The sequence below is a fragment of the Nuphar pumila genome, chromosome 6 (assembly GCF_984573655.1).
Source record: "Nuphar pumila chromosome 6, dmNupPumi1.hap1.1, whole genome shotgun sequence".
NCBI classification, from domain to species: domain Eukaryota; kingdom Viridiplantae; phylum Streptophyta; class Magnoliopsida; order Nymphaeales; family Nymphaeaceae; genus Nuphar; species Nuphar pumila.
In genome coordinates this window covers 22,450,600-22,460,790 of record NC_143254.1, presented here as the reverse complement: position 1 = coordinate 22,460,790, position 10,191 = coordinate 22,450,600, and the positions used below count along the sequence as shown (strand labels likewise).

Here is a 10,191-nt window from a genome sequence, read left to right as displayed (position 1 = left end):
AGTCTTAATTCTGAAAAATTGAGATCAGGTGTAATGTGATTGTATACTAAGTGTGCTGCTGATCACCCACAATCTGTTATTGGGCTCCACAGCTGACCGCCTGTAAAATGATGGGTGGTGATCACATTGCACCTATATATCCTGTGTACGTGAACTGATGGCTAGGATCCGCGGATGGATCCCATCATATGTGGTATGAAGAAATTCTATGTTTTTGAAGAAAATGTGAATTTAACAACACCCGGTGTAGCTTATATAAGGGATACCTTGCGCACCATCATATCATAACATATTGGAAGTATTACACCAAGACAACCCCCCTTCTCTCTCTCACGTATTCACCATGAAGAAAGAAAAGAAAACCAAAATAATACGTTGGTCTTCCTTCTTTATCTTCCTTCTCATTCTCCTAGTCGTAATCCTTGCATTAACAATAGGAAGGACATCAACCAAGACCTCATATTCCGGCCATCAACCCACCAGCATCTCTAAGTTCATCTCCTCAGCTTGCCAACACACCCTTTATCCATCAACATGTGAGTCCTCTCTACTTGAGTCAACCCTAGCCGAGCCCGAACCTAGCCAACTCTTAGAACTATCAATCCGAGTTGCCATCCACAAGGTTGACCAAGCCCGCTCTCTAGCCTCGAACCTCAGCCAACTGGGTCAGGTTCCTGGCCAATATATCTTTTCCGGCATGGATGACTGTGCTGAGCTCCTAGATGACACTCTAGTGCAGCTCAATGACTCTGTCGGCCAGAAAAATAAGGCGGCACCGGATGACGTGCGCACGTGGCTCAGCGCTGCGCTCACGAACTTGGATACATGCATCCATGGCATCGACAACTTCAAAATTCCGGCCATCAGGGATGTGATGAAGTCCATGGCTGGGAATCTCTCACACTACATAAGCAATTCCCTTGCACTACATGAGCTCTTCATCCCCGAAACTCACCGGAAGCTTACTCAATCCGGGAATTTTCTGGCATGGGCCAATAGAAAGCTCTTAGAAGCCCCTGTTGGGGAATTGAAACCAGACATAGTGGTGGCTAAGGATGGAACAGGGACGTATGATACAGTGGGGAAGGCAGTGGCTATGGCTAAAGGTGGTGATAACAAATTTGTGATTTATGTGAAAGAGGGGGTCTATAGGGAGAATGTAGTGGTTAAGAGGTCCCAGACCAACCTGGTTCTCGTTGGAGATGGTAAGGGTAAAACCATCATAATTGGAAGTAGAAGTGTGGGCAGTGGCTGGACTACGTTCAGGTCTGCAACCTTTGGTAAGATTCTATCTATTCTTTTTTAATGATATCTTCACCCAGTGGTGAGTTTTAAAAGCAAGCCAAACCACCTGCCTGCTGCATGCCACCTTTAAAGTTATCGGAATTGTCAAATTTTTTTGTTCAAAATATTCTTTACTTTTTCTGGTTAAACATTTCAATGGTGTCGCCTTCAATTTATCAAAAGAATTTCTTGATCCAGCTGTTTGAAAACATAACTGTTTGACAGTTGATGATATGACATGGAGTTTTCATCTTCAACAGTGTAATGGAACTCGACTTTTTTGTGATTTGCTTAATGTGTGTGATTAGGGCTGCGCAACTCAGGTTCGGCTCAAGCTCAACCCATTTTAGCTCGACTCGAATTCGTCTGAAAAAATAAACAAGCCGAGCTTGAATAGCACTCAAGCTCCTCACAAGTTCAATTAGAAAGATTGAGCTTGTTCATATAGTTATTAGCACATCTAGGTATAGTATATGTAGATATTCTTTTGACAAAACAAACAACAAATTGTGTCTTACCTTGGGTAAGATGTTTATGGAAGAATATCGAGTTTGAATCCCAGCAGTCCTCCATTGATTTCATTTTTCTTTTTTTGTTTTTGAAGTTTCAAGCTTGGATCAAGCTCTAGATGGGCTTGAACAGCCAGTTTTTTACAAACCGAGCTCCATCCAGTAGCTCCAACCCAGCTCATGTGTTGAATGTGTGTGTATATGTATGTGTTCTTTCAAAAAACAATAAATAAAAGGTTTGTGTGCGTGTCTTCTTTCAAAAACAAAAACCAAGAGAAAAGGGTTGTCTGTGTGCTTTCAAAAACAAAAGAAACAAAAGAAAAAGTGTGCGTGTGTGTTTGTGTGGCTGACATGATATGATAAATTTCGCAAATCTTGCCAAAGATCTAATGATCATAATTCATTCGGTGCTAGACATATTTTGGACCAATTGATTTGGATGTTTGAGATATGTTTTCTGCAGTTGACAAAGAGTATAAGATCCAGGGTGCCTTTAAAAAGAGTGGTATTTTAGTGTATCCCATTGTCTTCGACATGAACGGTATTTTTGTGGCCCATGATAAGAATTTGGAGAACAAATCAGACAAGGATCATTTCATAGTTGATCCGAATCTGAAACTATTTAGCTATATCAGATTCCAGATCCAAAATAAATTTCGATGGAAGCTGGAGTAGGGTCTAATTTGTTAGTAATGCTGAATCCGGTCAAATAAAGATTGAAAATAAAATATTTTAGATCTGATAAAAATTTGTTGATCGAATTCGTATCCAAGTCTGAAAAAAACTGAACAAATAAGCCCAAGTTTGACATATGCATATAGAGATTTTGTTTCTAAGATCAATTTGAGAGAATACAGGGCATCACGTCTGGACCAGGAATCGGACCAAACCCGACCCATTAGTACCAATATGTCCTAAACCTTTCAGACAGCTGCCATTATCATGCCGAGGGGCAGCCACTTGTCCAATGTGGGCCCCACAGAATGGGAACATTTGCCTCCATGCATGCTCATTTCTCTTGTACTAGTACTAGGTACGTATTTTTTACGGAGTACCGACCATGGAAGTGAGAGCTGGTCCTCTACTAAAAGTTTAACCAAGACGAGTAACACGGAACAATGGACGGGTAAATTATCCACTGTTAGTCGGAAAAACGATATTCAGCGACAGTCACAACTGACGCTAATTGTCGTTCTTCCACCTGAACATTTACCGGTGGTCAAAGATGCTGCTAATTCTCTTTTTTTGCACACACACATATATATATAGTAACTCATTTTCAAACACAAAATGTTTGAAGATAGTTTGAACGAAAAATCACCGGCACGAAATTAAACGGCGATGCTGTGTCATTTTTTTTGCACGCTCAAGAGATTTAGCGGCGGTACAGAGATTGGGCATAATACAGATTTAGCGGCAGTACAACTTAATAGTCTTTTTTCAAAAAAAAGAGTGTGTGCTTTGAACAAGTTTGAAGGAAAACCCTTGGAAGATATATATATATATATATATATATATATATATATATATATATATATATATATGATGAGAAGCATTTATGTCCGCTACTATAAACCACGGGTGCCTGCACTTTCTCAATCTGACCACATGACACAGTTAAATAGAATTCGATTATGTGTTTTGGATGTAAAAGTTTAATTTTTTATGTTATAAAAATCAGATACATTTTGAGCTGCTGACCTTTGAAAAATTGAAAAGAATTAAACGCATATATAATTACTTCATCTAAAACTCGTTTCCTTCTAGCTAACAAATTAATGTATGTATATCATATCTGTTTAGTGCTATCCCTAGCAAAGCGACAATGCTGGACATCTATAGAGACAATTTGAGTCAATACAGCTTTCACCAGCGATTTTTCATCTAGATAGTATGTACGGTCGTCTATATGACATGTGTCTATATTTTGGGCCCTTATAGGGGTGTCAATGGGTCGGGTTTAGTTTGGAGCCAGGTGGAACCAGACCTGTCGGGTTTAGTTCGGAGCCTGGTGGAACCAGACCTGGCACTTATTTTTAGGTATGGTATCGGGTCCAAACTCGAGTCTAATCGGACTTACCATAATAGAAATCATACCCGGACCTAATAAGAACTACATGAACTTGAGGGACTAGGATGATTATATTATATTACATAGAAGAAAGGATGTTTCTGATATTGCTTTTATCTTCTTCTTCTTTTCATTTTTCATAGCGGTCTCGGGTAGTGGATTCATAGCCAGAGACATCACCTTCGCCAACGATGCTGGACCCGAGAACCACCAAGCCGTGGCACTCCAGGTTAGCTCAGACAGGTCTGCCATTTTCCGGTGCAGCATCATCGGCTACCAAGACAGCCTCTATGCCCACACGAGTCGACAGTTCTACCGCGAAACCGATATCCATGGATCCGTGGATTTCATCTTTGGCAATGCGGCTGCTGTCTTCCAAAACTGTGACATTCTCTCCAAGAAGCCCCTCTCGACTCAGAAAGTCACCATCACTGCCCAAGGCAGGAGCGACCCGAACCAGAACACCGGTTTCTCGATCCAAAACTGCCGGATCATTCCGGATCCGGACCCAGGTCCAGGTAAGGGAAGTTATCCAGCATTTCTCGGACGGCCTTGGAAGGAGTACTCGCGGGTGGTGGTGATGCAGTCGACCCTGGATGGCTTCATCAACCCGTCGGGTTGGCTCCAGTGGTCCGGAAGCTTTGCCCTCAAAACTCTGTTCTATGCCGAGTACATGAATTCTGGACCCGGGGCGGGGACCTCTGGCCGGGTTCGTTGGCCAGGGTACCATGACAGCCTGAGTGTTAGTGAAGCTACAAAGTATACCGTGAGTCAATTTCTCGCAGGAACCACTTGGTTGCCAAGAACTGAGGTTACATATGACCCTGGCCTGGTTTGATGGCTCCCTCAGGCACGTGTGATATGGTTCTCTTGCACGTGCGGATTTTTGTAATACCCAAATTGCACCTTGGTAGGTTTGTGGATTGAATTAAGGGTGTATCTTAGTAGTTAGTCCAGGATTTGTTGCCATAATAATGGTGTAGTGGGTATGGATCATGCCTCTTTCATATTGGATATAATAATGTGGTTTGGTGTTGGTTTTATTTCATGGCTCTTAAACAACAAATGGTGGGTCTGATAGTTGATTCACTCACTTAAACATCCAGTTTTGGGATATTAATAGTTTCCAAAAATCTGACATCAAAATAAGATTTTCAAAGATTTATCTACATAATACAAGGAGCCAATTCCTGTTGTTGCTGATCCAATCAATACTTGAATATATCCTATTGCCTATTAACATGTCTTTCTATTTCCTTGTTGGTATATGTCTTTCTATTTCTTGTATAATTTGAGTTCTTGATCTTGATCGTGTTTCTCATGAAATAGTTTCTGTTTTGATACCAAATATCCATAACAAGCAGTAAGGTTACATGTAATAACAAAAATACACCCTTTATACATTTAAGAGAAGACATACAAACTCAAAACCCAACTTAAAGTAGCATTGTTAAGCCATCTACGAACACTTGATGAATGATTATGGGCAACATCAAAATTGGGTTAACCCCCAAGGGGTGTTGGATAGTGGGGTGGGGCCTGGGCCGCTAGATGGGTGGCCAAGGTTTGATTCTCATGAGCATCTCCCTTGTATGGAAACCCAACGCCCAAGGCTGTGGTTTCTCGATCCAAAACTGTCGGATCATTCTAAATCCAGACCCAGGTCCAGGTAAGGGGAGTTATCCCCCATTTCTCACACAGCCTTGGAGGGAGTACTCATGGACGGTGGTGGCACAGTCGACCCTGGACGGCTTCATCGACCCATCAGGTTGGCTCGAGTCGTGGTCCGGAAGCTCATGCCCCTCAAAACTATGTTCTATGTTGAGTACATGAATTCTGAACCCGCGGCAGGGACCTCTGGTCGGGTCTGTTGGCCAGAGTACCATGAGAGCCTGAATGTGATGGAAGCTAAGGCACCACATGAGCCAGTTTCTCGTAGGAACCACTTGGTTGCCAAACACCGAGGTTAGATATGACCCTAGCCTGGTTTGATAGCTCCCTCATGCACATGTAGTGTGGTTCTCTTGCACATGCCGATGTATTTTAATACCGAAATTGCACCTTGGCAGGTTAGTGGATTGAATTGAGGGTGGATCTTCAGACAGATCCAGGATTTGTTGCCATAATAATGGTGTAGAATAGACAGGTGCAGAGCCAGAAATTTAATCTACAGTGGGCACAACTGCACAATGACTCGAGAATTGGCTTATTCACTAGTGACTCATGACTCAGGCGAGTCAGCTCAGTGACTTGTTCAGGTTTTATTAACTTTTGATTTTGTATAAAAATATGTATTATTAGTCAACTAAATACACAAAAAAAAAGCTAGAAAATAATATGATTTTCTCTAAAAACACTAAAATAAATCAAATAGCATCATGCAAAGATACAACTAAGCTACATCTAGTCATTTATTGACAAAAAAATCAAAGTACCGAACTGTTAGCCTAGTGTCTCCAATTAAAAATTATATAACATAGTTCATGTAAGCAGTCTAACAACATCCATAAAAGTCATTCTAACTTAGGGTCTTACTTCCAACATTCAGAAATTCATTTAAACATATTTTAATTTGTCCATCCAACATTCAAACATGTAACTTTATAACCTATTCATCAATTCATTCAAAAATATAAATTTATTACTTGCTCATAAATTTCTTTAAATAATTAAAATACAAATACAAACATATATCATTTAAAAACAAATATAAATTTCTTCTAACATTTAAAATTCCTTCAAAAACATTCTAACTTGCTCATCAAACATTCAAACAAGTAACTTTATAATCTGCCTATTAATTCATTTAAAAATATAAATGTATTCTATGCTCATAACTAAGCTTAAGCTTTGATCTTGAAATGCATTCAGCAAAATGTGATAGAAAAACACAAACATCCTATAAATAAATAGTCAATTAATTAGTTAATTTTCTAAAAAATTTATAAAGAACATCATAAATGTTTTATAAATGATTAAAAAAAGTACAAGCCATTCAAAGTGAAGAGAAACACAAAATATATTTAATAAATTTTATGTCTTTTAAGAATCTAGAAACTAATTTAAAAAATAACTCAATGAAAACCTCAATCCTAGCAAACATCATTCATAATTTTTATACTTAAACTAATTGAAACAAAAAATGACAAAACTCCTAAATTTTTAACTAAAATCAAGTATGTAGATTGTGTATAATGTTGATTAAAAAATATATAATTAACTAATTAATATGCATCTCATTAAAAACCTAAATGTTAATTAGAGAAAAACATAAAAATATCTAAACCTATATGATAATCAAAACCTTAATTCTTACATCATCAATTATGCACTTATGCTATTCAAGCATGTAGAATTATGTTTGTTGTTAATTAAAAAATACAAAAAAAAACTCTAAAACTTAATTAAATACTCATGCTATTTAAAAATAATAATTAAATGAAAACCTCAATCCTAGCAAACATCATTCATAGTTTTCATACATAAACTAATTGAAACAAAAAATAACAAAACCCTTAATTTTTTAACTAAAATCAAACATATAGATCATGTATAATTTTGACTTAAAAAATACATAAATAACTAATTAATATGCATCTCATTAAAATATAAATGTTAATTAAAAAACATAAAAACTCTAAACCTAAATGTTAATCAAAACCCTAATTCTTACATCATCATTTATGCACTTATGATATTCAAGCATATAAATCCATGTTTAATGTTAATTAAAAAATACAAAAAACTTTAAAACCTAATTAAATATTCATGTTATTTAAAAAAAAAAAATAAAAGCCGTAATCCTAGCAACCATCATTCGTAGTTTTTATACATAAGCTAATTAAAATAAAAAATAACAAAACCTCAAAATTTCTAACTAAAACCAAGTATGTAGATCATGTATAATGTTGATTAAAAAATAAAAAATAACTATATAATATGCATCTCATTAAAACCTAAATATTCACAAAAAGTCCTAAACCTAAATAGTAATCAAAACTCTAATTCTTACATCATCAATTATACATTTTGATGACATAAACATAAGAACGAAAAAGAGAATTGACCTCGTCTTATGCATGCTGCAACAAGGGCATGCGCAGTGCATTAGATAGTTATGTTGTTGGGGGTCGGGCTATGGGGTAGCGAATTGAGAAAAAAAGAGAGAGATAGTAGGGCCCCAACTATGGGGTCACGGGTAGGGGCAGAGCTGTGGAGAGAGGGCTACAGGTGGGGTCACATGAAGGGTGAAGTCATGAAAGTGAGGAGAGAATTGAAAGAGAAAGAAAGAGAGAGATATGAAAATCACGGGGGAAGAGGAAGGCCAGAGGCCCACATAGCCATAGAGGTGGGGTCGCGGGGAGGATGGAGGCCGAAAGGTGGGCAAGAATGACTCGAGATATATAGAAAGAGAGAGTGGGGGTCCTGGTGTGGAGTCATGAGAGGGAGCGGAGCGACACAGAGAGGGCCATAGTCCAACGCACTGAGGTGGGGTCACGAGGGAGCTAGAGCCCGAAAGGCAGTAGCAAAGAGAGAGAGAGAGAGAAAGAGAGAGAGAGAGGGACTGAGGGGTCGATCATGGGGTCACGGGTAGAGCGGTGGAGAGGGGGAACCATAGTGGGGAGGACAAAGCTGTGGAGGGTTTGAGAGAGAGGGGGCGGGGGATTTTTAGAAGAGAATATTGGGGATTTTGGGAAAGGGGATGCACAACCAGCCAGCCCCTTTAGGTTAGGCACCAGTGCCCACCCTAACACGGTCAGCGTTGGCACATGCCCACCCTCCCCTTAATGTGCCTCCGCCTCTGAGCCTAGCACTGTGGTCACAGTCATGTCTTCTTAGGGAGGACGTAGAGGATTTGGATCATGCCTCTTTCATATTGGATATAATACTATGCTTTGATGTTGGTTTTATTTCATGGCTCTTAAGCAACAAATGGTGGGGCTATGTTTCAAGCTGAAGGTACATTATTGAATCTCACCATCACATGGGAGTTGCCTTTTTGGGGTATATAAGTCTAGGTGATTGTTTCCTAACCTGGAGTTTTACCTCACAGGGAGGTGGGCCCATCAAGTGACCTAGTTCTTGGCAAGAGTTTTTTATGCAGAGCAAACCTGTGGATATTTGTGACCTTGATTCTACATTTTTGGGTTTGAATTATAATCCTATTGATTTGGTTCCCAAAAATGGTTCCTTCTGCAAGTGCAAAGTCTAGTCATGGTGATTGTCATATTCATAGATTCGGTAGGTTGACTAAGGGGCAAAGGAAGTGAGCACGTCTATTGTTTGATCTTGATCCCCATACATTCTCTCGGTCCAAATACAGTTCCACCACAGAGGGGGGACTATTTATTTTTTCTTTTGAAAGATAAGAGCATTTCAAATAATGAAAAACCCTAATTTGTTGTTTTTTTATTATTCTACTTGATTTCATTCAATAGATCGTAGTTTTCTCTAGTTTTAGATTTTATTTGTGGGGTTTAGGAGCAATCCTCTTGATCTTTTTGTCAGATTTGATATCAGCGCTTCAGTTATTTCCATGATGATTGCTCTCTTGTGGAGACAAGGATCCATAGAGGAATATCAAACAGATTTGGAGAGCCTCGAAGTTGATCAACAAAAAAACATGAGACTCTTGATCATAGGGGGGAAGACATGAGTGATAAGGAATAATCTCAAGCACATACAAGAAGTTTTCTCTTGAACAATGAAGTAATTGGAAGGCTTTTGATTTATCACCATCGTGAATGTAGAAGTAAAAATGCATCTCATAATACAACAAACATAGAAATCTGAAAAGCCAAAATGACGAAGGGAGTCATTGAGGAAATTTCAATCCATTGTATCATAGGCCTTAGCAAGGTCCGTTTTTTAAAAATAATTTATGGAGACTGGAGGCGGGTCATAGAATCTACTAACTCATGGGCCAAGAGAATACTTTTCTGAATGGTGTGCCCTTTTAGAAAAGCTCTTTCATTATCAGAGATGATGTGCTGGAGGATAGGACTCATATGATTAACTATGATCTTAGTGATAACTTTATAAATAGAGTTGCACAAATTGATTGGTTGAAATTTTACCAGGGTGTTATCACCTTCTTCCTTAGGAATGAGGGTGTTGATTCTCAAAAGGATTTTTCCTTTTCAGAAAAATACTTAACAGCTAAACATATATCCTTAGAAATAATTTTCCAAAAAGCAATAAATAATTTACCTAAAAAACCGTTGGAGCTAGGTGCATTATCCACTTCCAGGTCAAATACAGCTCGGGTAACCTCATCATCTGTGATTGGAGCAAGAAGCATGATGTTTTCTGTCGGGCTGACACCTA

At 38.6% G+C, this 10,191-nt stretch overlaps 1 protein-coding gene across 1 annotated transcript; it reads left to right on the top strand.

The window, feature by feature from the left end:
* The first annotated feature begins 290 nt into the window (after nucleotides 1-290).
* Nucleotides 291-4,907, top strand: LOC149834307 (putative pectinesterase/pectinesterase inhibitor 16). The gene is made up of 2 exons (XM_090011325.1): nucleotides 291-1,280; nucleotides 4,008-4,907. The coding sequence occupies exons 1-2, from the start codon at nucleotides 344-346 to the stop codon at nucleotides 4,700-4,702; spliced, it is 1,632 nt and encodes a 543-aa protein (XP_089867451.1). The 5' UTR covers nucleotides 291-343; the 3' UTR covers nucleotides 4,703-4,907.
* Nucleotides 4,908-10,191: the final 5,284 nt, after the last annotated feature.

Bases quoted from the DNA above. Each gene is read 5' to 3' on its own strand.
- LOC149834307 (XM_090011325.1), top strand. From the start codon at position 344: ATGAAGAAAGAAAAGAAAACCAAAATAATACGTTGGTCTTCCTTCTTT. The intron at 1,281-4,007 runs GTAAGATTCTAT...CATTTTTCATAG, and splicing joins GTTCAGGTCTGCAACCTTTG to CGGTCTCGGGTAGTGGATTC.